This window comes from Platalea leucorodia (genome assembly GCF_965183815.1).
Source record: "Platalea leucorodia genome assembly, chromosome: 1".
NCBI classification, from domain to species: Eukaryota; Metazoa; Chordata; class Aves; order Pelecaniformes; family Threskiornithidae; genus Platalea; species Platalea leucorodia.
In genome coordinates this window covers 143874712-143902088 of record NC_138823.1, presented here as the reverse complement: position 1 = coordinate 143902088, position 27377 = coordinate 143874712, and the positions used below count along the sequence as shown (strand labels likewise).

General features: G+C 41.9%; 2 protein-coding genes across 6 annotated transcripts; both read left to right on the top strand.

The window, feature by feature from the left end:
* The first annotated feature begins 540 nt into the window (after positions 1-540).
* GTPBP10 (GTP binding protein 10) lies at positions 541-16619 on the top strand. 4 transcript variants are annotated; one of them, XR_014229120.1, is made up of 11 exons: positions 541-666; positions 1247-1440; positions 1534-1625; positions 2747-2891; positions 5525-5598; positions 6597-6649; positions 9837-9944; positions 10464-10541; positions 11517-11640; positions 12398-12675; positions 16552-16619. XR_014229120.1 is itself a non-coding variant. In XM_082321090.1 (10 exons), exons 1-10 carry the CDS (start codon positions 634-636, stop codon positions 12616-12618), a joined length of 1122 nt encoding a protein of 373 aa, XP_082177216.1. In that variant the 5' UTR covers positions 541-633; the 3' UTR covers positions 12619-13396. The 4 variants fall into 4 exon arrangements, 2 of the variants coding, with proteins under 2 accessions (XP_082177216.1, XP_082177217.1); XR_014229121.1 differs by having other exon boundaries at positions 12398-13040; positions 16552-16613; XM_082321090.1 differs by lacking the exon at positions 16552-16619 and having other exon boundaries at positions 12398-13396.
* On the top strand, positions 16550-23278 carry CLDN12 (claudin 12). 2 transcript variants are annotated; one of them, XR_014229123.1, is made up of 3 exons: positions 16550-16619; positions 19281-20326; positions 22867-23278. XR_014229123.1 is itself a non-coding variant. In XM_082321117.1 (2 exons), exon 2 carries the CDS (start codon positions 19303-19305, stop codon positions 20038-20040), a length of 738 nt encoding a protein of 245 aa, XP_082177243.1. In that variant the 5' UTR covers positions 16550-16619; positions 19281-19302; the 3' UTR covers positions 20041-23278. The 2 variants fall into 2 exon arrangements, 1 of the variants encoding a protein (XP_082177243.1); XM_082321117.1 differs by having other exon boundaries at positions 19281-23278.
* The last annotated feature ends 4099 nt before the right edge of the window (positions 23279-27377 follow it).

The window sequence follows — 27377 nt, the reverse complement described above, 5'->3', positions numbered from 1 at the left end:
ACGGCCAACAGCAGATGCTGTATCTAACTGGCACGCAGCTTCCAGGGAGAACACGCTGCTGGACCGCGCCCCAAACCTCGCAGCTGCAGCAGCCGGGGCCTTGCTCTCCCCTCAGGCGTCCCTGCCTGCACCTCGGCCCGAGATGCTTTGGGGGTCGGGGAGGACTGGAGCGAGGAGCTGGCACGCTGCAGCAAACCGGGCTGGTCCCCGGTCCCCGGTCCCCGGTCCCCTGCCCTGCCGGCGGCTGCGGGGCGCCCGGCCCCGCGGGAACGGCCTCGCCAGGCCGCGGCGGGACGACGGCGAGCGGCCGCGCAGCCCCGGGCGGCCGAGGGCGGGAAGGGCCGCGCATGCGCACCCGCGCGGGACGCGGTCCCGCCTCGCCCCGCCGCCGCTGTCACGGCGGCCGCCGGCTGGCGGAAGCCGGGGCGGTTGGTTCCCCTGCTCTGCGCTGCCCCGGCCGGTAGCCGGGCCCCTGCGCCCGGGCGCTGCCCCCCGCCCTCCCGCCCCCTGCGCAACACAGCCCCCTGCGGCCGGGCCCCGCCCACCCCGCGCCGCCGGGCCGCCGGCCCGGCCCGCCCCTCTCGTCCCGCCGCCGCCGCAGGCCGGGCCCCGGCGGAGGCGGCGGTTCCCACCATGGTGCGGTGCGGCGGGGCCCTGCTGCGGAAGGTTGGTGCGTCCGGCCCGGGGAGCGGTGGGGACGGGCCCTGCGGGCGTGCAGCCCCACGCAGGCAGGGCTCGGGCGGCGGGAAGGGCTGGCGGGGAGCCGCGGCCCCGCTCCCGCAGTCTCCGGGGCGGGCCGGCGGGTCGCTCCGCGGGCGCGTCCCAGCCGAATGCCCGCTTCCCTTCCCCCGGGCTGACCCGCGGCCCCCGGCGGTTTCCCCAGGCGCCGTCTGTGCGAAGCGGCCTCCCCGCAGGAGGCCGGTAGCTGCCGGGGCGGAGGCACGGCGCCGGGCAGGGAGCGCGGCGGTGGCGGCACGCTGGGCGCCGGGGGCCGGCGCTGAGGTGGGGCCTGCCCGTCCCTCGGCCCGGCGCTCTGCAGGCCGGGCGGGCGTGCCGTGAGGCGTCGCTGCCGGGGAAGAAACGTCCCACACTTATTAAACATACATTTTGGAGGGTTACGTGTCTGTTTTCTGAACTTTCATGATTGCCATCAGGGAAAAGTTCTATCCAAGCAGTTTTACTCGCGTTTCTACAAAACGAAATATAAACAGAACGTAATACTGATACGAAACTCTTGTTTTGTTAGTATGGCAACTTCGTAGACGATTTACGGCTCTATGTGAAAGGAGGAACTGGTGGAATGGGTTATCCTCGCCTAGGTGGGGAAGGAGGAAGAGGCGGTGATGTCTGGTTCGTCGCCCGAGAAAGAACTACCTTAAAGAGCATTAGGGACAGATATCCCCAGAAGCGATTTGTAGCTGGAACGGGAGCCAACAGCAGGTAAGAGTCTGTTTGTTGAGAGTTGTTACGTACATCTTTTCCAGAAAGCAAAATGTCAGCCAAAGTTACTAAGCCTGGTTTAATTTCTCCCAGGGTTGAAGCACTAAAAGGTGAAAAAGGAAAAGACTGTGAAGTTCATGTGCCTCTGGGAATTTCAGTTCTTTGTGATGATGGCAAGCAGATTGGTAAGAACTTTTGCTTTGTTTTAATGTATCTAGTAGATACTGTCATATTTATTGATAGCATCTAGCAGACTTCTAACACTGGGATGTTCTAAGGTTACACATCTCCCAAAATATGTGTGTGTTTTCCTTTGTTTGGACAAAGAGTCGACAAAAAGTGCGCTGTAGAAATTGTTGGAAAAACAAGGACCCCTTCCAGAAATTAGCAGTGGTTAGTTTGTATCACTATGTGCAGCAGAAAGAAAATTGCCCGTGCAAACAAGTGTTAAAGGCTGGAAGCCATGCTGATCCTCCACAGAATCATTAATGACCTTACATAAATTATGTGTCCATAAACTCAGGTAAGGGTCCCTATAGCTCTGCTGAATTATGACATTGCTTAAAAGATAAAGATCCTTGCTGAGTGTCAACATTTCAGGTTATCTAAAATACTTAGCTGTTTTTTAGTCTTTTTTTAAAGAGTGGTACTTGGTAGTAACCAGGAAGATCTCTTTCAATATAGTGCTTTTGGAATAGCTCTTAATGGTTCCTTTGCAGTTTCTCAGAATTTTTCTTCTCATACTGTTCAGAATTCAAACTAAATTCACAAATGACTCTGATTTAGATGTTTAACAAAATTGGATGTATGGCAAGAACTGTTTATGATGTAGGCATGTCAGTGTCTAAAGGTATCCTTGAATTATATACTGCATTATATATGTTGCACTTGTGGGTTTTTTTAATTATTCTAAAGTTCTAACCCTAAGGGAGATATTATAGCCTGCATCTTAATGAAAAAACATGGAACATCTGAAGAGTTTGCTGTAGCCACATCTCTATCAATGTGGATTTTTCCTTGCATTCTTGAATTCAAGTATTGGAGCCTTCAGAACTACCATCTTGGCCATATTTTGCCTGCCTGTAATTAGCACTTTTCTTGAAGTGACTAACTGTATGACAGAGGGGAATACTGGGGTGTGATTGCTTTCATTTGTTCCCAAAGAAGGAAAAGTACCATGACCCTGAGTGCACAGCTCTTGCAAGGAAGCATAAAGAAAATTGTGTCTTCATTGAAGGTAGATTTAAGTGGAAAATCACAACTACTGTGGGGGACTGTACTTTTTCACTAGTGAATTTATTTTCAGGAGAGCTTAATGCACCAGGAGAGAGATTCCTGGCAGCTCGTGGAGGTCTCGGAGGCTCTTTGGCCACAAACTTCATGCCTTGCAAAGGTCAGAAGCGAATTGTTCGTCTTGATTTGAAACTTATAGCAGATGTTGGCTTAGTTGGGTAAGTACTGTAGTTTGAGAACTGATATTAGAAAACAAAGTAGTAAATTTCAAGTGGGATTTTAGAGAAATTTGAGAGTTTGGAGGATGACTGATACTGTACTGTGTTGCCACTTAAATTACTTGCAGTTTTCAAAAAACAGAGTTTAAACCTATTCAAATTAACTTTAAAATTTGGAAAGTATTGGTTATGCTTTTGTGGGTGAAGGGCTTCATGAATCAGGGTAATATATAATTATCAATATAATTAAATGTAGCAATTGCAGTGATTGTCAAAATGCTAATTGCTAATATTTATGAAGTAAGTAGGAGGTGCAAAACAGACCCATGAACACTATCCATATTGCATCTTCAACTTTATGGTACTGGCTCAAGTGGATCCTTTCAGTAGTAGTTTTAAAGAGTTTCAAAGGCTTCGTAGCCTACTGTCCTAAATAAACAGCTTGGAACGCTGGAAGGAAGTAATGACAAACTAGAACTTGCAGTTCTAGTATGCAAGTTCTAAATGCAATGTAGGACTTGCATTTCAATGTTGCTGCTTTATAACAATGCAGATAAATATGTTTTTATTTGGAGAAAGCTTTCAGCAAACTACAACTGTAAAAGTATTGGTCTACTCAGCAGCTACTACCCCTCCTCCCCGCCCCGTGGTCCTTATTAATAAAAGCCATAGGAAATGTCAAATGGTGAGGAGTTTGAGGTGGAAATAGTCTAATTGGTATATACTGTTAAAGAATGGAAACTTGAAGACAGCATGGTTTTCTGCCTACATTTTTCTTTTTTTTTCTTATTAGAAATAATTCTGTTAATATCAGATTTATCTAAAGTTATATAATTTTCAACTGGGCTTCAGTAATTATACAATAGAGAACTTTTTTCTTGTTTTAGAGTGTGTGAAAGTATAGGAGTTTTATGACACCGGTGCTTCTTTAATCTTTCGTTTTGGCTTGTATTTTAGCTGACAGTTTCCCTTTAAAATGGATAAAAAGAATTATTATCAATTAATTAGAGGAGCATATTATTTTCTTGTTGAGAGTATGAATCAGCCTCTGATAGTTTGTGGTTGTACTTTGATGTCTTTGTTATTTTTCCTTCAGTAGATTTGCAAGTGGTTTGCTGTTCTAATAGATCAGGTAAAAAACATATAGACTTGAGAAAGGCCCATCAAGTTTGGGTACAGGTTGTGATGTGTAGCATAGGTTGCAATTTAGACTTCAAAGAGCATATTGTACCTCAGTGGAAATAAAATACTCACTTGAGGAGATGACCAGAGTAACCTTCCAGAATGTCTTTAAAGCACCTTTCAACATCAGAGTGCATTAAAACTACCCTATTATAACAAGAATCATTATGCCTCTTTCTTTTTTAAGAAAGCCCTGTATACAACCCCTTTATAAAGCCCCTTAATGTAATACTAGTCTTGTTTTTCATTAGCTCATGTTCTTATTAGTTGTCCTGTTAACGGCTCATGGTTCTGCACATATTCAAGTGGAGAGTATATGGTTTTCTGTGTGACACATGCCTTTGTATCTTGTCACCAATGTTCAGTTGCCTGTAGACACAGTTTTTCTTTGATCACTGTTGCACTGAAACGTTGTGCTGAATAACTCTCTGTGAATTTGACTGGAACACAAGTCTTCTGTGGTCTCCTGTATGGAGCAGTTGCTATGAATAAGGACTATAGTCTACCCTGTCATGTCAGCATTACCTTCAAGTTTGATGTGGATCAAGGCTATTGTGTCTTTTACAGCTCAGATTAATCTTTAAAGTAAGCACTTGTTATAATTTCGGCTTTAACTTAGGTTTCCATTTCAATGGGTAGATGTATTCTGTGAAGAAGGTTTTGTAAAAGCTACTGTATCCGTTAAGGAACGTTTTTATTGTAGTATGCTACAACAGTCAGGTCTGCACAGACCAGCTCCTAGGGCTTCACTGGTATTCTTTTTGGTTTACTTGGTAACAAAGCAGGTTAGTCCTAATTTCAGGATCCCTCATACAACTTTGTTGCCTTAAAAACATGCACAAACTGTGCATATGTGTGTCTATATACACAAAGTCTCTCTCTCACTCTTCCCCCTGCCCCTGTATAGATATACTGACAGAGTTTACATATGCTTTGCTACATTAGCCAAACTGTAGCATAGATATCCTTGGTACTTAAGTTGTAGAATGTTTCATTAACCATGATTTGTATACCAGAAGACTGTAAATCCAACTGGTAAGATGCATTTCCATGACAGGTGTTTAGAATGTAAATGTAATTTACAAAATTAGCTATAGCATGTGAAGACTGAATTCAAGTAGACCTGGATGCTCATGCTGTATTTCCATCCGAGTGACTTTGAAATATTTCCCTTAAATCTATTACATGTGTATTTACATACCTCTTCTGCCTGCATCCTTGGGAAACATTGTTGGATTTAGAAAAAATATTCAGATTTGATTAAAAAAAACCATAATGATCTGGATTTTGTTGGTTTTTTTTTAAAAAAAAAAAAGGTCTGAGTAAATGAGTCTGCAAACAGTAGTTGTTAGCACTGAGTTTGTCTAAGGTAATATAGTGTATTTGGTAATAAAATACACAGGAATCACGTATGCATTTATTCAATGTGTAAATCCCGACTTTCCTTCTAGGTTTCCAAATGCGGGAAAATCATCCTTGTTAAGCAAGGTTTCTCATGCCAAACCTGAGATTGCAAATTATGCATGTAAGTTCATACTCTTATTTTTAGAGCCATAGTATTTCATGAGAGCAAGAAGTCTTTTCTCTGACTTGGTTTTCAGGTTTATAATAAAGAATAGGGGATAACCATGTTGCCTGCTAAATATGTTACACAGATTTTTAATTATAAAATTACTTCAGAGACTTGCTATTTCAGTGTCCTGTTCCTTTACCCCCCTCAGTTTTTCATGTGTACACCCTCATAGTGTTTCAACCTGTTGATTCAGGGTCTATTTAACATTTATTTTAATCTCAGCCCACTTCATTGCATCTGAGACTCTCTGTGGTGTGTAATATCCTCAGTCTACTGAATATGCACCATCAAGTTCCTTTGCATAAACATCTTGTATGCTTTGGAAATAGCAACCACCTGTTCTTGCAACAGAGTAAGACATTGGTTTTGAATCTGTCCACTGAAAAATGGACAGAAAATTTTTATTATTTTTCTATCAGTAAATTAGGATTAGTTGTCTGATCATTCTTTAATTGAAAAGCAAGAGTACAAGTACTGATAATTCCTACCAACCTTCTTGTGCCACTCCTGATTCTCTGCAGGCCTTTTCCTTTTATATTTTTCCTCAGTTTGAAGAGTACTATCTCACTTTACCTTCTGTTATTTTTCCTTATTTGGAAGCTATTCCATAGTCTGGATAATCATTTTTGTGTCTGAGACTTCTCTAGCTCCTCTAATTCCCTTTTTGGGATGATAGGAACAGAACTGCAGATGTGCCAAGATTTGGCAAACCACTGTTCTTTTGAGTGGTCTAATTTTGTTCTCTCTTGTTTTGCTTTTTCTATATTTCTTTAGCAGTAATTCTTAACATCCCATTTGCCTTATTTTTTTCTGCTACGGAACATTTGTTTCATTTAAATAGGAAGTGAGAAAGTCCTGCAACTTTTAAATGTTCTGTAACATTAATGTTTTTTAAAATGTTAAAAATAGTTTTGTTTTCTTCCCCTCCTCTTTTTTGTCCCTTGTCATAGTTACAACAATACAGCCTGAACTAGGAAAGATCATGTATGCAGATTATAAGCAGGTTGGTACAAAAGTTCATTCTGGTTGTTTGTTAAAGTTGCATATAATGATTAGTTATGTTGCTTAACATAATTTCAGAAAGAAAAAGGAAACTTGTAGGTTTTTTTCATATATGTATCTATAATGTATACATATAAAATGCAATTACATGGACTTAATGAGAGTTGTGGAGAAAGTACTATTTTTATGAAGTAATAAGAAGAGTGCTTTATAGCCAAATGCAGTAATATGACATTGAGCTGATTTCAAGTCACTTTAATAAATGGCTTCTCATTTTCCCTTGTCTCCTTTCTGTGGTTCTAATGCTGCTTTATAATCTTAGAGTTGTGAGCTTGTGTATGGAATTGAGATTGCTGTGTCCTAGTCTTGTCTTGTTAAGTTTAGGACTTTAAAAAAAATCATTGTTTCAGAGACTAAGCTGTTATTTTATTTAGAAGAGGCAAATTTTCTGCAAGTTGGCTATACAGAGAGCTCTGGAATGAATGAGTCATTTGTCCAATAGCTGCAGATGTGCAGTAGTGAATGACAGGGAATTCAGTGAATATAACCCAGTTTCCATAACTTACTGTTCCGGCTTTCAAGGTTGGCTGCTCTAACTTCCTTTTGTGGTTTGGTTTTTGTGTTTTGTTTTGGTTTTGTTTTTAATAAAAAACTAAAATAGTATGAAGTGATAGTGATTGCCTGAACAGCCAGGATCGCGCACTACCTAAGGAACTGCACCCAGGTAGTCTTTTCTGGTAGGCGGTAGCTCTGGAGGACTGGTGGAACTACTGCCTTACCTCCTTAATTTTTGTGAAACCGATTCCACCCAACTTCTTCAGGTAAAGTTGTCAGATAATTGCGTGGTGCCTGGAATCCTTTCTACAGTGTCCACTGCAGGGGAAACCAATGCTAAATGAGACTCTTAGTAATAGATTTTTGGACCCCCAAAACCATTTTGATTCCTCAAGCTTGAATCTTCTTTGATGTGCTTTTATTTTGTTTTTGAAGTGTATGGTACATGCAGTACTGGACTCATCACTTCCAAGATAAAAGGCAAATGCATAAAAGGGTTTCAGATGAGTTAACCAGAAGAGCATACTTCTCAGATGTGAAAAGACAGAAAACTCCTCTTTTCACTTTCAGAAGCAATAATCTTAGGGGGATTCAGTAGCTGAGGCTTGAAACCTTCATTTAACAACCTTTAACAAAACTGTGTATTAAAGGAAGTAAGTCCAGTTTGTCAGGTACCCTGTAGAGATTCACACATCTAAGGGAAATTTTTTGTATATTCATTTTATCTGCTAGTTTAGGGTAACTTACCCTAGAAAGTTCTGCTGCAAATAACAGGATTGTTTATAGCCTTTTTAAAAAAACTGACTACCTGCCATGAATCAGGACCTCTTGCTCTTACTGGTGTATCTTTCTCCAGCAGGAGAACTACTCCTGGCTTTCTTTTCTGCAGTCTGTTTCACATCATAGCCAATGACCCTTATTGTTGGCTGTTTCTGCAGTTCATGGTTTTTATACTGCAGTGTTGGGTGCTATATAGGAATTAGATGGACAAAACAATCTCTTTTCTAAAATTAAAGGAACTAGTCATTGTGATCCCAGGGAGCACGTGTAAAAGGAAGTACTTCAGCTCTCAGTATTGCAACTGCTGAAAACAAAATGTAAGCAATTAAGAGCAATAATTGAGGTGACTGTCCTGCATCACTCAAGGGAGACTGGCTCATTATATCTTTTTTTTTTCCTACAGAACATTGATGTTTTTAAGGAAATACATAGCAATTTGCTTATTTTATCTCAGTACATTATAAAAAAGAAAATAAATGCAAGTTAGTTGGTGCCATTTGTCCTTACTACTTGGAAAAGAAAAGACACAAAAGTAGAAGATCCGAGTATGAGTCTGGGTTTAGGTCTTAGTACCAGATCATGGAAACTACCAGAAGCATTCACATTTTCTACAAGAATATCTGAACCAAGTGCTGTTTTGAGAGACTATGAGTTTCTTTATGAGCTCCGTAAAAAATATTCTTTGAAAGAGAACTGAAGTTGGAAAAAAAGGTGGCGATGATGGTACTACAGCACCCAAACACATCACACCAGGAAGTGGATGTTTCTGTTCTAAATCTCTGGTTATTCTCTCCCTCTTTCTAGTTACAAGTCTGTGTTTCATCCAGCTGTACCTCATGTCTCTGTAGATGGAAAATTCTGAAGCAAGGCTTCAAATATTTAGGAAATGCATAATAGTTAGAACTTGGTGTGACACATGAGTGGGATTGTAACTCACTCATAGCAGAAGGCCCCCTTCTGCAATAGGGAGCACACTGGAAATTTTATTGTGTGCTGGCTTTGGACATTGCTTAATTGAATCCAGTTGCTGTCTAGATGGGTATTAGATAGATTTGAAGACCTACTTTTGGATTCTTTGCTTCACTGTCTTAGCTTTCTGTGAGTTAATGAGTAGAAAGTTGGGGGTTTTAGTATTCTGCTCTTTTTCGGTCTGTCTCAGCTCTCCTTCACAACTGTGTACAACCCTCTCAACCAGCAGAGAAAATGAGAAGATCCCTCTCCATTGTGGCAGTCGTTGCTGGGTTCTCGTTGGAAGCTGATATACTAATCAAAATCCCTCTTCAGTTGAAGAGCAGAAGACAAATTCTTGGAGCCTCTCATGCTCGGGGGAACAATGTTAAGTGGGTTTGCATTTGGAATAATGATCCTCTGTAGCCACAAGGAACAGACTTTATTTTCTTTTCCAGTGACAGTTTGAATTCTATACAACTGTGACAGCCTAATCTTCTTGCATTTCAGAGTCTGTTTTATTCTCAGGTAATAGGTAAATTTTGCAAGATCTCTGCAGAGGTATTATTACCCTCTGTTTTCTACTTTGCAGATAGCTATAAATAAATAGATGGGGGAACATGAGGAGCACAATGTCTGTGTAATAGTAGCATTTTGTTTAAATCTGCTTCTGGTGGTAGATTCTAAATGTATTGAAACAGCCAATGCATACTGCTGGAGAACTGATCCCCTGCACGATTCCAAGGAATACACACAGTTCTAAAAGGAGTCTCTCAAAAGAGATATTTCTGACATTCCTTTGTCTGGGTTCTTTTCTTTATATAAAATGATAATAGGTGTTGATAGTTTAAAATCACCATTTTTTTGTGTTGGAAATCTTTTGTTTGAAACTTTTGTTTTCCTAGATTTCAGTAGCTGATCTCCCAGGACTGATTGAAGGTGCACATGCAAACAAAGGGATGGGCCACAAATTTCTCAAACATGTAGAAAGAACCAAACAGCTTCTCTTAGTTGTAAGTTAAATAAAATTTACAGCTTATTGAAATCAAAGGCAGTGCAGTAAATAAAATGCATCTTAATTGCAGTGTAGTTTGAATTTAGGAAATCATTTGTAATTTGCATGTTTTATGATAAATATAGCTGTAACACTTTTCAGAATGGAACGCTGAAACGACTGATGATAAATTAAATCCTTAAATAGAATTTATCATTAATATTTCCTAATTGATTTAGAGCAGTGAAGAGTTCCAAGCATAATTAAAGCATGAGGTGATTTTTTCTTTCTTTTTTCTCTAAGATCCCCTTAAAAAAGAGGTTTAAAAATCAGACCTTTGAGAAACACTGTATCAGAACCGACCAGTTTGTGCTTCCAGTGTCTATGGTGTTACTTTGGTGTATAGTTGCCCTCTGTTATTTGCCCAGGAATGAGGGCATGTACGTGGACATTTTACTGCAAAGTAGTTGATGGAGAGTACCTTGGCAGTGTAACATACTTTAATACCACAAAGCTTGTTTTTGTGTAACTTTTTCAGGTTGATATTTCTGGGTTTCAACTGTCTGTTAAGACTCACTTCAGAACAGCCTTTGAAACTATACTGCTTCTAACAAAGGTAGGTTCTCATCTTCCTAATTGACAGTTGTAGTTAGGTGTTGAGCCAATAAAAAGGCTCAGTTTTGATCAAGAGCTTTCAAATGTTAGTGTGTCTTCTGAATTTATAATATAAGGGCAGTTAACAAGCTTAGGATTCTCCGAAATGATGAAATCTTTAACTGTCCAGGTGAAACTGCTCTATTTTATGTTGGGCACGACTGTTCCTTCGTTAATGTGTGCAGCATATGGGATATTTCTTACAGTCAAGTAAAGGTGAAAAGATACATCATTTTCGGTTCCCCAGTCTGGTAGCATTTTAGGAAGTAGAAATACATGGGTATAGTTAACTCCCTGCCTTAGTGCCCTTGCTGCATAGCCTCATGGAGATGAGACATCAGGCCCCAGCTTGGCAGACATTCGGTGTTTCCACCTCTTACCATTGCTCTGACTAAAATAATACATTTTATGTAATTTCAAGTTTAGCAGCTGTTCTCTCTCTAGCTATGCGACTTAAGATGATGAATCTTTTGAATTTCAGCTCTTGCTATTTATTTTTAGCTTATTCATGGTTTTGATTTTATTTCTGATATTAACCATAGTCCATTAAAATGCTTAAGAATCAGAAAACTCTCCAAAGAATTTTCTTATATGTTTTATAGTTCTGAACTTTTTCTGAAATCGATTTTGTGTTTGAGGATATCAGAAAAACAAACACAAAACTGTCATTCTTTTTATAGGAGGCTGTTTCAGAATGGGCCAGCCTGTTTACCTGAAATACCTGTGTTTGAGAAAAAAATCACTGAATCACTGAACATTATTTTCTTCTGTCAGACTGCTTTAATACATCAACCTTGAGCATCTAGGTCAATCTCACAGCTGCCTAGGCATGAAAGACTATTTAGGCAATTAGACAAATGAAAGAGGAGATGTAAAACTGAAGTAGCGCTTGTTAAACTACAAACAGTTATTAAGGCAAATTTACTTGTCTTTTAAGGAACTGGAGCTGTACAAAGAGGAACTTCTAACAAAGCCTGCACTTCTTGCCATTAATAAAATGGATTTGCCCTGTGCAAAGGATAACTTGAATGAACTTATGAAACAACTACAGAATCCTCAAGGTAAATTAACTTTCAACAATTACCTTCAACAAAAGTAGTAATGAGATTTCATCAGGGGTAATTCTGCATTGGCAAGGAGTTGTTTGAAACTGAAGTCAGCTATTAAATTTATTATTTGAACGTATGTTTTAAAACCACTTCCTGCATTTAGAGATCTGTTTATATACATTTGTAGTGCTGGCTTCACTGCTGGGGAGGTATTTTAATAAAATAGAGATATCCTAGAAGATACTTCCCAACTATGATATGGGAGAGCAAATTTCCAGTCTAGGTATCTCGGGTAACAGTAAGCTCCGTTGAAGGTCACCGGATGTGACATACAATGTATCATGTGACTTTGGCCAAAACACATGACAATTCTGGACAGGTCTATGTAGGGGCTGACTGTAGTTTTGCTGTTACATTGGGGTGAAGTTTTTCCTGTTTCCTGGAGTGTGTGAGAAGCAGGAAGGCTTAAAACCATCCATCGCCCATGTTGTACAACTTGGGATCTCTTTGTGCTCATCTTAAAGGAAGGGTATAGAATCTTCTCAGGAGGGTGCAAGTATGGTATAACTGCTGTGTCAGTGCTTGTCTTCTGAGGCTTCAGCTATTCTCTTAAAGATTAATTAAGCAAATAATACTTCTGTATTAATTGCAGTTATGTTTATTACTGTAATTTATTAAAGTTTATTTTCGATATTGAATTGCATTTTATGGACTTTGTAGTGATACACTGTTTGGGGGTTGTACTAACTCTTTCAATACGATTTTTCAGACTTCTTACACTTACTACAGGAAGAAATGATTCCTGCAAATACACTTGAATTCAAAGATATAATTCCTATATCTACATATACTGGGGAAGGAATTGAGGAACTAAAAGCACGTATAAGAAAATCCATAGATGAGGAAGCAGAGCAGGAGAATGAAGGATATCGGAAAAAGAAACTACTACTTTTACAAACTTCGGAAGAAGAACGAATGAATAGAAGCTAGCATTCTTGACTGGATCCAACGCTTTTTAATATTTTTCATATGTACATGAACCCATTGGTATGCAGACCTTCCATTTAATTTTTGTTCCCTCTACCACCACTGCCCAGTTTTCTGCTCCCTGCCATTGTCTTGGTTTCTTCTGGCCCTTGGGCAGAGCACAGCGGGGAAGAGAACAGCTTTTTCTCGTTTATGTTGGCTACTGACTCAACAGAGTAAAGACCAAAGTATGTGCAACTCAAAGCACTGCTTAACAACTGATGATCCCTGGAATATTTTTTGCCAAATGGGATGAATAGGAGGAATATAACCCACAGAGGTAGCAAAGGAGCAAGTTCAACCACTCTACATCTTTTGCCATGGACGTCAGAAGTACCCAGGGAAATTTCTGATGGAGCGGTTTTCCAGGGCCTAGTGCTTCTGAGGTGAACCAGTTCTGCTATTTTGACAGGCACCGCATTGTGGGTTTTTTTTGTTATTTTTAAAGATCTAAAGGAAAACACAAATAAATGGCTGCAAGGAAGTGACCTGTAGGAGCATGAAAAAGCGAGGCTGCTGTGTACTGGTTTTTTTCACACCTGCTGGTGCGTGCTGTAGGCCTCTTGATCAGATAAATCCTGATTCCAAGTTCCCAGGCTTAATTTGGGAGTCCCTCCTTTTATGGAGCTGTGGGTATATGTTGCTCTTTGCTGAAGAAAATGATGAGTGCTTTTCAACCAAGCTGTACGTTTTTGGGAATAGTTAATGTTCCAGTTTTTGTATTGCAAGCAGGCAGACTTCCATTTTACTTTAAAAAAAAAAAAAATCAGAAGTCCTTTATTGTACAGGGTCTTTTCCACTTCAGAGCTGTTAAACTGATTGGAAAGCAAAGGCGTCTCGACTTGGCATGTTTTTTCCCGCCGCGGGGCTGCGTGCCCATCCCCGTCCTCCTTAAAAACAGCCAAAACCGAGCGGGCGGCCCGGCCCCGCGGCAGCCGCCCCTCCGCCTGGGCCCCGCCCCTCCGCCTGGGCCCCGCCCCCCGCGCACCGAGCGGGGGCCGCTGGGAGTTGTAGTGCGGCGGGGGGGGCGGGCGCTGGCGCTGCTGCGCCGCCGGACTACAGCCCCACAACCCTCCGGGCCGGCCGCGGCCTCCCGAGAGCCTGAGGGGAGAGGACCCGCTCCGGCAGGCGGAGGTCGGGGAGCGCCGCGGCGATGGCGTCCGTCCCGTGTGCCCCCGCGCCCTGACGGGAGGGTGAGGGGCGAGGGTCGGCGGCTGGTGCGGGGGTGGGCGCGGCGCCCGGCGGGAGCTGCCCGCGGCCTCCCGGCCCTGATGAGGGGCTGCCGGCCCGGCGGCTGCCGCGGGGCTGCCCGCGGGGGCTGCCCGCTCCGCCCGCCGCCGTTGGGCACGTTGAGCCGGCGGGGACGCTTTCTGCGGCCCTCCCCGGTTTGCCCCTGCGAGCCTCGCTTCGCAGTGCGACGGGTTTCGTCCTCTTGAGCTGGGAGAAGGCTCCCTGCCAGCGGGCATCGGCGTGCGGCGGGGCAGGCAGGGCGGCGGCCGGAACCCCGGGGGTGGGGGTGCTCCGCTTCAGCCCCGGCCGTCTGTCACCCGTTTTTTCCAAATCGGTTGGTAAAATAATCATCCGTGCTGCGAGTTTTTCTGGAAACTCCTAATGTCTTAGCTAGGAATGTTAATTCTAATCCTTTACGTCTGGGTTTCATTTTTAATAGGAGTTTTGTAGAGCTTGGAACGGTGTGATTGATTTTTAGAAGAAAAAAATTGACTGGTGGCACTGATTCTGTATCAGTTACTTCAATTATCTTGAAACAAGGCAGGTGTTGGTCTCTTTCTGGTGGTCCGTTCTCCAAAACTCATATTTTTTAAACTGATAATACTGTTGTGGATAGCTTCAGAATGCATTTGTTTATAAATTGTGTTTACTGTGACCTCCCTCCTGCAGGGCTTTACAGAACAGCGGTGGTTCCCAGACCATGGTCTTCTCGAGGCCACACAAGGGAACAGAACTGGCTTTACTCATCACTGAATTATGTCTCTTGTCAATGCCTTTTTTTTTTTTCTTCTTTGCTTCATTTTTTTTAGCTTGTGGGCAGTCAATGATTTACCAGTTTTTAATGAGCTTCAGCCAGCATCTCCTGCTACAGTAGCATGGATCTTTAGAATAGGAGCCATGGTAAAATCTGTCCCTGAAGTGGCATTAGGACTGGTAACTTTTGTGGATCAGATGTAAGAGCCTTGAGTATAACAGCTGCAAAATGCTTGGGGTGTGAGAAGCTTGAGTCTGGAATCTAAGGCAAGACAGGGTTTCACCTATCCTGGCCAAAGTGTGCTTGGACTGCTTCCCTTGGACAGCTAGTTCAGAGGCGGCAGAGGTCCCTAGCTGTTCAATGCCACCAGCGGTAGAGAACAGAATCAGATGGACTAAACAGCTAGAGGAAGAGAAAAGAAACTTCATGTCTGCAGAAATGGAGGGCTTTCTGAGTTGGCTATTGTAGAATATTCCATACCTGCTCTGTATCTGTTTATTACAACAGCTGGTGGCCGCAGGTTTTCATCATTTAATGGGAGTGACTCTTGGGCTGGGCACAGCTCCCTTTCTGACACGTTTGTTTGCCAGTACTAATTTTCTACTTAATTATGGTTGTTACTGAGCGCTGTCTGGTATTTCGGGGTGTGAACCTAGAGAGGCATCTGTATGTTTGTCTTGGGTTCAGTCGCTGCTAAATACACAGGAAGCTTGAAAATTGCTCAGAAATGTTAGGGAATAAAAACAGCTGCTCCGAGCTCTGCAGTAATACTCATCTCCTCCAAATGTAATTGAACATATTGACGCTGACCTCTGCAGCCTTGTGTAGTTAGTTTGCCCATGTTGCTGCATTTACTCATAGCAGTCTCAGTTGATTAACCTGGCAGTGGAAATCCAGATGCTTGATTTGATTGTGTCTGCATTTCCATGTCTTACATGATATAGCATTCATATTGGAGGACTCTAGACTTTTCACTTTCTCATTTAGTGAAAAATTTGAGTTCCATGAGTGCGTGCTCTAAGGTCATCTTGCCTAGATGGTTTGATAGAAGAATTTCTTTGATGTTGCACCCCAGGAGACTATGCATATATAAACGTTATAGTATTTCAGGTTTTGATATAGGTAATTTAGAATAAACTCTGTGTCCTTGTACAGGTTAGTACGGCAAACTCACCTTTAGGCTGTAGCTCTTAACAGTCACATAATGACATGCTTGTAGGTCTGACACTGTCCGGTAGAAAAGTGATTTTCCTATTATGACCTGCAGAGCTGCTCTTGGGACTCAGTGGTGTGGGTCCCAGATGTGGGTGTAAAGAGAATCCACAAGAGGATCCTTTCTCTTCCTCTGGAGAAGCTGGACAGCCATTGAAAAGGCATCAGCAGTACTTCCTGCCTTTTTCCTTCAAACCTTTGTGTAGAAGCCAGGAAGGAATAGAGAACCACAAGTATATAAACAGTTTAGAGTCTGTGTTTTGTTCTCTTGACATTAAAAAAATCATTGCACTCCTTCCTCCCCGCTGTTCAAGTGCAGCCTGGAGCCTAACATCTGAAATAATCATTTTATATGACTTCATATGGATTTGTTTGCTAGAAACATAAAATTCAGGATGTGAACATCTCCGTGTCTTGGAGCACCCATAAGAAAGGGAGTTTTTTGTACTTTCTTATCTGTTGCATGAAGACAGAGATAAGTAGATAGAGAGAGAACATGCTCTGGGGAAAAATCCTGGGGGAAGAAGGAAAAGTCGTTTGGGTTTTGGTTTTTAAATAAGAGGAAATTGTAGAAAGGTGATAGAGTTGGCCTAATGTAAACATATCTGAGATTCCTTATTTCTGAATTACACTGTAAACACTGTTGCTGGAATTGCATGAAACAAATGTGATGTTGACTCTCTCCTTGTTCTGTTTCTTAGATCCAGTAGCACCTTTTTTCCTGCTTCTAAAAGTTGCTAAGGTTTCTCTTGATTTGGACACGCTGCTGGTAAGTACACTGGATCCATCTTCATTAAGACAACATCTGTTTTGGTACTGTCTTTATCAGGGATCTGTAACTGAAGCTATAATTGCAGCTGTAAAGCTAGCAGTATTTACAAGATGGGACAAGTTTCCCCTGATGAAGGGATCATGGATAACTCACCTACAAATTCACCTTCCCTTGATAGCCTCTGATGGGAAAATGAGCTATTTTCTATGTCTTTCCCTTCCTACCCCAAGAGAAGCACTAAGGACTCTTTCATATTATTTTTTTTAAAAGCAAACAAACAAACAAAAACTCTCAAAAACCAAATGCCAACAACAACAAAACCCTAAACCAGCCCCAAATCAACCAATCAAACCCAAAATAAAAACAACAACAAAACCCAGCCAAAAAAACCACCCTTGGTGCATCTGTCAGAAACAGCCAGCAAAACCAAGGTGTGCAGGGTGGCCTAAACACACCTGGCAACTATAGGATGAACTAGAGACTAACGTCTTCTGTCCATGTAACTGGTACAGCAGAGGTAATAGAAAACTACAAATTTTCCCATGCTGTCCTAAGTCCTGGCTGCGTAGTCCTTGCCATAACTACACTTTGAAGGAAAGAAAATACTCCATCTTTTTTCTTTCACCCTTTTGTTTTAGAGAATATGGGTGAACCTCACATCACTTCTTGCCCACCCTGCATTAACTCTGCCCAGATTTTCATCATCTGCTATTGCAAATGAATTTGCAGAAACAGTGGGTTTCTGAAAATTGTCTGTCTTGTGCTTATTCCAGCTGCTTCTTGTAGAGCTCTGTCTCAGAGTATGCCCTGCCTGCATGGAAGTTTTATACAGGCAAAGGCAAGCTCTTTCTGGAAGAGCAAAAGTATCAAGCTTGAGGAGAACAAAATTTGATTCTGTATTAGATTTACCCCTCAAGCTCATTTCTTATAGTTCCATTTCCTTGCAAGTTGGTTGTGTTGACCTTACTGAAGCTGAGGTTAAGCATAACATTAAATCAATTATGATGGAAATAAGTCTTGGGTCCCCCTACCCAGGTGGTGTCCCATTAATGACCCGCTATCTGAAAAGGTTAATGCCATGAGAACAGTATCTTGCCCACGCTCAGCTATTCTTAGCAAAAATGTAATGCCATTATTTTGATGAATACGGTGCATTTTTAGCATAAATGTAGTTGTCATTACTTCTTTTCAGCAGTGCTTCTTTAAAAGAGTATGATCAGCACTTAAATGGTACCCACATACCATTGCAATCCTTCAGGGTTAGATGGCATAAAAAGTAAATAAGTGCATAATGCTTTCTTACAAAACAAATTGGGTTTCATTTATTTGTCTATAAATCAATAAAATGCTGGCTAGCTGTATAGCTTGATAATGCTTGGAGTCTGCTTCCAGTATACGTGGAAATTCCTTATCTGAAAAGTTCCCTGGGCATTTGATGTTTGCAGGTGTAGAAGGATAGTAAGGGATCCGATCCAATTTCTTCTTTGGTTGCAACCATGTCTGTAACCTTTCTGAGATACAGATATTCAGTTATTTGTATATGCATTAGGTAGAATACCTGGTACCTAAAGAATTGTTTTGTGACTTCAGACAAATAAGCACAATGCAGTATAATGATTTGGAAGAAATTTCAGTAGGAGTTTTTCTGATTGAATGTCGCTCAGTGAGAATTTTCAAAGTATCTGCTCATTTTTAGGTACTATATTTTTTAGTGTCCTACTTCATTACACTCTGGGGTGGATGCTTGGTGCCTATTATGTATTAGGCTTCTTCAAAGCATCTTGAGCACCCAGAGAAGGGATTACTCAATTATTTATTTTTTTTTTTAAAAGACCTGTTATTGAGACTGTTTCCCAGGATCTCTGCAGGCAAGAGGCTATACTAGGTACGCAGACAGTGGTTATATTGAAAAGGAAGCAGTATTCTTTATCATTTGCTCTGAAGAGGAGAATATGAAAGCTGAAAAGCCATCTGCTTTCTGGAATTGTTCGTGTGCTGGTTTTGACAGGCAGAAGTAGTGTGGAAGAACTGTTAATTGCTTTTGAAAAAATCATAGTAAATTGCTCAACAGAGCCTTCTCTACTCGCTTGCAGCTCTCATCAACAATTTGGCCTATGTGAAATGTGGATAACTGCCTATATATGCGTTCCTTGTCCAGTCTAAGGATGTTGGTTTTAAGCGATTCCTTTTCACTCACGCGGCAGCATGGTAGGACTGAACAGGCACCCTGATATTACATCTGGGCTAAAGAGAGGGAGCTGCCAGTTGAGGGGAGGTGAACTTCTTAAATCACGCTCACTCAGTGATTCACCTTCTCCACCTGGACTCTGTAAAAGTCCATGCAGTGACACAAGGTGAAAGGCTGTGTAGAATCTCATGTTCAAGTGCTCCTTTTTGATCTTGAACACAGCAAATTTAGCAATCTGTCAGCTGAGCAATCGTAACAGTCTGTGAAATAATCTGAGGTTTCATTAAAGCGTGAACTTGGTAGTGTTACCTCCACGTAAGCGTGTAAGGCAAAGAAGGTGCCAGAGAGCTACTGCCTACCAGCTGCCATACAAGTTTGTTAACCTGGCACAAGTCAACTGTAGTCAGTCCTGTGTCCATAAACTTTCACCTACTGGTTTTTATTTTTTTAAATTTTCTTTTTAATGGCAGGAAAAAACTTCCGTGGGCAAGAATGGGCTGCCGGGATGTTCATGCAGCAACAGTACTGGCCTTCCTCAGTGGAACAGCCTCAGTAGCTGGACTCCTTGCAGCAGTTCTGCTTCCAAACTGGAGGCAAATGAGACTGTACACATTCAACAAGAATGAGAGGAATGTGACCGTTTACACTGGACTCTGGATTAAGTGCGCTCGCTTTGATGGGAGCAGAGACTGTGTGATATATGACCCACAGTGGTACACTGCTGTCGATCAACTGGATTTGCGTGTTCTTCAGTTTGCCCTTCCACTGAGTATGTTAACTGCTGTCTCAGCTCTGTTTCTCTGCTTGATTGGCATGTGTAACACAGCCTTTGTATCCAGCGTGCCAAACATCAAATTGGCCAAATGCCTTGTAAACAGTGCAGGCTGCCATCTCGTGGCTGGCCTCTTGTTCCTGCTTGCATGTGCCATTTGTCTCACTCCGTCAGTCTGGGTCATTTTTTATAACAATTATCTGAACAGAAAATATGAGCCTGTCTTTAGCTTTGACATCTCCGTATTTATTGCCATTGCCAGTGCTGGCGGTCTGTTTTTCACTTCCGTTCTGCTGTTTCTGTGGTACTGCGCGTGTAAAAGCCTGCCTTCTCCTTTCTGGCAGCCCCTCTATTCCCATGCCCCTAGCATGCACAGCTATGCCTCTCAGCCGTATTCTGCACGCTCTCGCCTCTCTGCCATAGAAATTGACATTCCTGTTGTGACACATGCATCTTAAGAAGAAGTTCTTGTGCTCATTGAAACCATGAAAATCACAGGCTTGATTCTCTCTGCTGTCTTGCACTGAGTGTAATCATTTGTAAGGTCAAGTTTCCCAAGGTGCAAAGCAATGGAGCCCTGAGTTCAGCAAGTCAGTTGCTGTTCTCGCGTGTTACTTCCTGACCAACGTTTTTTTTTTTTTTTTTTTAGCTCCGAGCTCACTATAGACAAAATTGCTGCTAATGCTGGGACAGTACACTAGCAATAGTATCTGTTCATCCTTCTGCTTACTGAGATCAAAGCAGGTTTGAACTTCTTTGCTATTTGATAAGCTATTATGAGATTCTGATCCCACTGTAAAAGCTACATAGGTGGAGCCTTGCACCCATGTGTTATCCAAATGCAGGCAGTGGAACTGGGTGCAGGGCGTTCACCAAGTTTCTTGTTCATCTAGACACGCATATTTTAAGATGCGATGTCTGAAAAGGGTATGTGGCAGACTAGTTCAGTTCTGTAGCACTGTTCTTTGTTTTCCACTGCACACACAAAAACCTACCTGCTTATGAACTTCTGTAATAGAATTAGTGTCAAGTTACCCTTTATTTTCAAAGTAGCTATCAGAAGAAATAAAAATGATTTAACTAATAGTGCTCTTCTGTACTGTAATAGCATTTTGTGAATTACTGGAGGCTAGAAACTTTTTTGTGAATTTTATTTCTAGTCTGTTTTTTAATGTTAGCAAATTCACTAGATCTATTTTGTGATTAAAACAAAAAACACTACTATTTAAAAATCCTGTGTAGAAGCTTGAATGTTTTATTTGAAGGCCATCTTAAAGATGGATTTTCAAGTAGGCTTTAAAGTATTATTCAGTTCGGGAGAGAAATGTCACTCACTGCAAAATGGATTAGGAAAACCATGAAGAATTCTGAAGGCTATGAAAGATTCTTTTGGAACACTGTACACAAGCTGTAACAACATCTCTCTAGGAAGGGGATTATGACCCTGGGGAGAGATTTTTAAATCTAGATTTTTTTTTTTTTTTTTAATGTATATACAAGTAAAAATGAGCTTGTGTATTTTTCAGAGTAGATCTTTATGGTTGTTGGAATTTTCATGCTGTAGCTTATTTAATTACTGATTAAGACTTAACCTTTTCAGCCTTTTCTTCAGCACCTTTCAAGTTGAGCTATTTTAAAATCCAGTTATTTCCTATGCTGCAATGTCACAACTGGAGAAAGTTTCCCATTCCTATTTTCTGTAAGATGAGGTTGTGAATAACTTGTGAGCTTCACCTTGTAGCTCTACAAGGATGAGGAGGGATTATAAATTCCCAACCTGGGATGTCTTTAAATAATTTTTTTTCTTCTAAAATGCAGAGCAGGTCAGCCCTAAGGATCAAAGCTTTTCAATATGGGCTTTGAAATTACTTGGAAATTTGATGACAGTGAGTTGAAGAGTGTTATAATTAAGGCAGGTATTTGATTTGCTCAGATTCTGGCAAATGGAGATCTTGTTTTAAGATGTCATTCCAGTAAGGCAAGTTATTTTGATTGGTGGCATTCTGGAGCTTAGTGGGTATTTGTATTTCATTAATCCCAGAACAAATTTGCTCTGCTAAAAAAATCAAATAGAGTTCGTTAATTCCAGTTCTGCAAACTCATCCAAGGTCCTGAAAGTCAGTTCGTTTCCTTTTCCATGCATTAGAAATAGGAACAAATGCTGTGCTGGGCAAATCTTGTTCCATGTGATAACACTATATTGAGAGGAATCATTGTGCTTTAACTGGTAGACCTCGGACTTCAGTGGCCTGAGTGAGGAAGCTGATCTCTGTCATAAATTCCCAGCATAGTCAGTAAAGTGACAGGCCTTTCAGACAGAGTGCTTGATTAAATTGCAGTTGAAGGAATTAACAGTGTAGATGATAAAGAATACTTAAGGAGATAGGCCTCTAAAATTACATGATAATACCCTCTTAGGTTTACAAGGTATGATGTTAGATGAAGTATCTTTTTTTTTTTCTTTTAATCAGGTCATGACTTATGTGGGATTAGAACATGTGTAATGACATGCAAGCCAGCTTTTTTCCCTTCAAAATTGAACTTTGCTTTACAGTTACGCTGGTTGCCCAACCTCAGATACTGTTGCTGTTTCAGCTGCCATATCCTTGGATGCTTTGTCAGGTCAAAGCAAGGGGACCACTGGTTTGTGATTTCACGTCAGCTTGCTTCCCCATCACACCCAGTGTCTTTTCTTCTTTGTGCCTTGCTTAAGTTACGAGTTGGCCAGTAAATGTTAGTTTACAGTCAGCGTCTGGTATGCTTTTTGAGCCTAAATTTACAAGGCATTTTGATCATTTTGGAGGGATGATGAATACATCTCTCGGTGACTTTAAAAGGAGCTGAATCTTCAGCATCTCCAGAGCAAAAAAGGCAGCCTGGCAAACTGATGTTTTCTATAGAGAGTAAATGCAGACAGTGTTTTGTTCTGTACACTTTAAATAGCAGATGTCTCTGACAGCTCTTTTGTATTCTGACTTTGGTTTTTATGCACTAAACTTTCAATGAATGTTTGCTGCTGCCTAAGCTGGGAACTCGTTGCTTTGAAAATTGTGTCTTTCTGAAAGTCTGAGATGGATCCAAGTTATGAAAAGTAGGGATCCAAAAGCTAGTGGATTCCAGTGTAGGTTTCAGTTAAGGTCACGTTTATCAAAAAGACTGCCGCATCGTGTTGTATCATTGAAGCACGGCTGGGTTTCTTTCAACAGTGATGTTAATGTGAGTTTCTGCTGGATCCTAAGTGAAATTAACTGGCTGTGCTGTGCTGAGTTTCTCCTTCTTTGCAGAAAGAGGTGGCCAACCTGTGACACTTGAGCCGAGTGCCACTCCAGCATTTCTCTGGCCAAGGTTACGATTGTGCCCAGCGGCAGGGCTGGGGAGGGACAGGCCTCCCCGGGCTCGGGGAGGAGAACACGTCTATCCTGTGTGTATCTGCCAGGGAACAGCCGCCGTGGAGCAGCGAGCACCCCGGCCTCTGACCAGCTGCTCCTCCCTGGGCGCTTTGCTGTGTGCAGGACAGGCGCTCCGCGTCTTCAACACAGGAAGACTTTAATTTCTGGCTCATGCAGTCGAAGGTTGGGTGCTCTGGGATTACAGGAATCTGTATTTTTTTTCAGGTAATTCCTGTCCAACTTCTTAAATTGTGTTTAATTACAGTGTTGGTTCTTTTTATGTGAAACAGAAGATATGTATTTTTAATAAAACATTCTCATACGGATGCTGTTTATTTTGATTAATTTTGTGGAAAACAGTAACTGCTAGAATATGAAAGACTTTACCGGTTTTTATATTGATTGCCAGACTGTTTCAGATGCCTTAACAGGCTTAAAATGTTGTGTATACTGCATTTTAACTCCCTAATTTTATAGGACTCCTGCTTTAAACAAAACAAAACCCCCAAAAAACCCAAACCAGCTCTTCTGCTGCCTTCTGAAAGCTTGACTGTTATTTATAATTTCCCTTTATTTTTATTGTAAGCTAGTCCTAAGAAGTTCTTGGATTCCTTTTCCTCTTAAAAGAAGGAGAGTGGTTTTCCTTAATCTAGAGGATTCCCTTTGCCTGCGGCCAGGAGGCGGGCCGGGGGCCAGGATCCAGCAGCAGAGCCAGGGTATCAGCGTGACATGGAATAGAGCGCAGCCCTCGCCCTGCTCCCAAAGCCCTGCCTCCTGCCGTGTCAGTTCTGCCGCTCGCTCAGCCTTCGCTTAACCAGTGCAACTTGCGAACCCAGCTGAAAACTTCCGTGCTGGGTTAGTTTTTTTCCTAGACTGATAAGATTTGCATTGTGTTAGTGTCACACAAGAAAGGTGGTGGTAGCATTAGCCACCCTCCTGCCCTCTCCCCTCTGCTGTGCCGGCTGCGCTGTCAGCTGGAGAATATGCTACCACCTTACACGTGAAAGTTGTTTGGGCATCCCAGACAGTGGCATTCCAGAATGACGGTACTGGTTGGTGATGCTTCGTTTCCGTTGTGTGCTGCTCCTAGCAACTACAGCTCGGCAGCACTATGGTGATTCAGTACTGAGCCTTTCCTCATTGTTGTGGGGCAAAATACAAACCCTTTGAGCATTAGAAATGCTGATGGCGTAATGCAAGTTCACAAAACAACCTGGATTATTTATGCAGAATATAATGAGACTTGCTCATAATTCCTCTGTAGATTTCTAATATTCTAAACTGGCATTCTAGTAAGTTGGTTTTTCATCTGTTTGGGGAAGTATTGTTTATATGAGAACAATTCTCATGGAGCATGCACAGTATAAAGCAGTAGTTGCCAGTACTACAACTCACTTGAGGGGGTGGAAAAGTGATTTTACATTCTCTACTTCTGTGATTTCCTCCTTTGCTGTCACTTTCAGATAGGCCTCCTGTCTCCGAGAGCTGGTATAAACCTAGGGGCTAGCTGGGTGCTGACATAAATAATGTGATGCAGAGAACTGGATTTCTCCCAAAATATGGGAGTGCTGCATTTTTTTCACATTAAAATTCCTAAAAAACTACCCCACGTATTTGTGCTCACTGAAAACAAATCTCTTGGCAGATTTTCCCATTTTATTTCACAGGAATTGAGTTCACGTATGTGGTTCAGCAGATACGTGATGTTACTTATCCCTTCGTGTATCTACTGAGTAGGGAGGTAACACACCTTAGATGCAGCAGAAGCTTTTTTGTACATTTTTTGTTCCACTGCTGCATCAGCATTCCTCAAGCTGGACACACAGAGGCCTCATTGAAGGGTAAGAGGGTGGTTTCTGATTTCAAAACTGCTTTTTATCTGTGTTCCACACAGTCAATTTGCTCATTCAGGTATCAGGCTGCTAGGGATGGGGGCTGTGCCTTTTGGGTGTAGCAGCTGCAAGGAGATGCAAAGGCTGAGCACAGGGCGGTAGAAATTGTGGTGAGCTGGAGGGTATGAGTGGTTAAGGCTGTTTTGAGGAGAGAGCCCAGAAAGCTGGACTTCAAGAGCAGGGTGGTTGTCCTAGCTTCTAACAAAGAGAAAAATATGTAATCAAAGCTCTTAAGTATTTGAATAAGCTTCACTCAGCACCAAAGACTCCCAGAATATGATAAGCAAACTTTGAAAACACAGCGTATGGGTGCCGCCCAAGCAGTATGTGTCCTTGGGAGCCACAGATGTTGACGCAAATGCTGAGCACCGCTTCCTAGCTACGTGCTGTGCCAGAAGCTGTGTGCAGCCGCCACTGCCAAGGGTGGCATTTTAGCACCAAAGCTTGGCACTCTCCGGCCTCTCTGTAGTCTCACTACCCCGTATTACAGCACTTCCACCAGCTAGAGGGTCTGTAACCATTGATACTTCACTCGTTTTCTTCCCAAAGCCACAACATATTCATAAACAAATATGTAAGATCATTGACAAATTCACATCAGCGTTTAAATAAATACTAGCCGTTATGTCAAAAATATTTCCTAGAACAGGTCCTGGATGTATCTTAACTTACTGCAGACACTTTCTGACCTACTATTCAGAAGGTTTCAGCATGTGATTTTTTTGATGGGTTTAAGCAGATGTAAATATTGTCTGCTACCAGAAGGTGAAATCCCATCTTCTTGCTCCTTTTGCTATTTATCATCTTCCCTGCTTATTTAGTTTTCAGCCTCCCAGGCGGCTAATCTGGTCTGCCTCCTGGTCACGAGCTCTACTGCCAGCACAAAGGAGGCAGCGGGAATATGGGAGTGGAAGCAGAAGGGCAAGAAGGCAGCCTTAGTTGATTCTTCACGAAGCCTTACTTTGAGACCTTTGTTTTTTCACTTAATGAGCAATTTACATCAGAAAGACTGTGTTAATGTGATTTTTTATTTAAAGTGGGTTGTGTTTGTTATTCGTAGAAGTTGTTGAAAAATGCTGCATTTTGAGAAAAAACATTGAACGTTTATTAGCAAGGCAAAAAATCGTGTTTCAAAACATTTCAAAGTTTGGTCCCTTTCATTTCATCCTAATTCACTTAGAAAAAGAAGGTAGGGCAAGGAAAAAAGGTAATGGAGCATGAAGAAGAGTTGACTTTTTAATTGAATTTGAAGATTACACTGCTTTAAACTATGTATGTCTTAAGAAATCTCAACTGATAATGACATTAGTAAGGAAAAGGGCTAATTTTTTAATAGATGAATAGTGCCAAATATTAAGATATTTGCCTCGGGTTACATCCGAATGGTTTAGTGTTATCTCTGTTTGAAGACTCGGCATCATGGATGACTATTATTGCATTGTTTTGTCTCTTTAATCAAGTTAGCAACAAGAAAATGCTCAGGTTCTTTCTACTGCTGTGCTGAGGTGTTCTATAGATAGGTTGAATTTCCTGGTGAAAGTATCACCTCGGGAAGCACCTGACAAGGAATTATGCTCTCACAAAGCAGGCTCAGTGGGAGGGTGTTTTTTTTGCAGTACAGCTGCAGATAAATCAGACTGCACGAATTTGGCTGCCTATTCTGCTTCATTCAATTATACATCTGCCAGAGAAGGCCTTGAGAATATAAGCCCAGTCATCAAAAAAAAAAAAATATTCACCTTTCTGTTCTCAAGCTTGGGGGGCAGGCATCTTCAGATCTGACTTGCCATCTGCAACTCCGACCAAATGCTCTTGACCTCCACAGCTGCAGAGGTGAGGACATTTCTCTTGCAAGCAATTGGGAGGGCCAGGGAGGACCGGGAAAGAGCTGGCTCTGCAAGCTTGGTGGCACATAGGCAGCCACAACACATGAGGTTTCCGGCATTGTGGCTCAGCAAATACTGAGGTGCCGGATGGGGCTTTTGGCAGTTCTTTTGTTGGCTGCTGCTGGGTTACAGAGTTCGTCATTCATTATGGTACATCAGTTCCAGCTAGTTTGCATGTACACTTTCAAACGCCATGTGGCTGCACCTTAATTAGCCAAGGAGTTATAAGAACCTTGAGAACCACTAATCTTAGCAGCTGATGCCTGCATGCCTCACTTGAGAAGTCATCTGAGAGCTATAATTCTCTCAGGCTCTCAGCGCTAATCTGCTTAGAGCTCCTGTAGGAGATCTTGAATACTGGGCAGAACAGAATTTGCTTGGACTGGGTTTCGGTACTCACCGTAAGATTCAAACACATCACAGAGACTTGTTGGTTTAAAACACAGGAAAATAACTCAAAAAGGTCTTCTTAGATAACATGAAAACAACGTAATTTGATGAAATATGCCTCTGAGCTGCTTGTGTATGCATACTGAAGTACAAAAAACCCTGGAGCTTTTGAGTTTGAGTCTCAAGTCAGCTAAGTAAATTACTGTTTCTTGAGAAGAAAGGTTGCCTTTGACAGTTT

Coding starts and splice junctions, on each gene's coding strand:
- GTPBP10 (XM_082321090.1), top strand. CDS start 634: ATGGTGCGGTGCGGCGGGGCCCTGCTGCGGAAG. Junction 5,599..6,596: donor TGAGATTGCAAATTATGCAT/GTAAGTTCATAC, acceptor CCCTTGTCATAG/TTACAACAATACAGCCTGAA. Junction 11,641..12,397: donor ACAACTACAGAATCCTCAAG/GTAAATTAACTT, acceptor ACGATTTTTCAG/ACTTCTTACACTTACTACAG.
- CLDN12 (XM_082321117.1), top strand. CDS start 19,303: ATGGGCTGCCGGGATGTTCATGCAGCAACAGTACTGGCCTTCCTCAGT.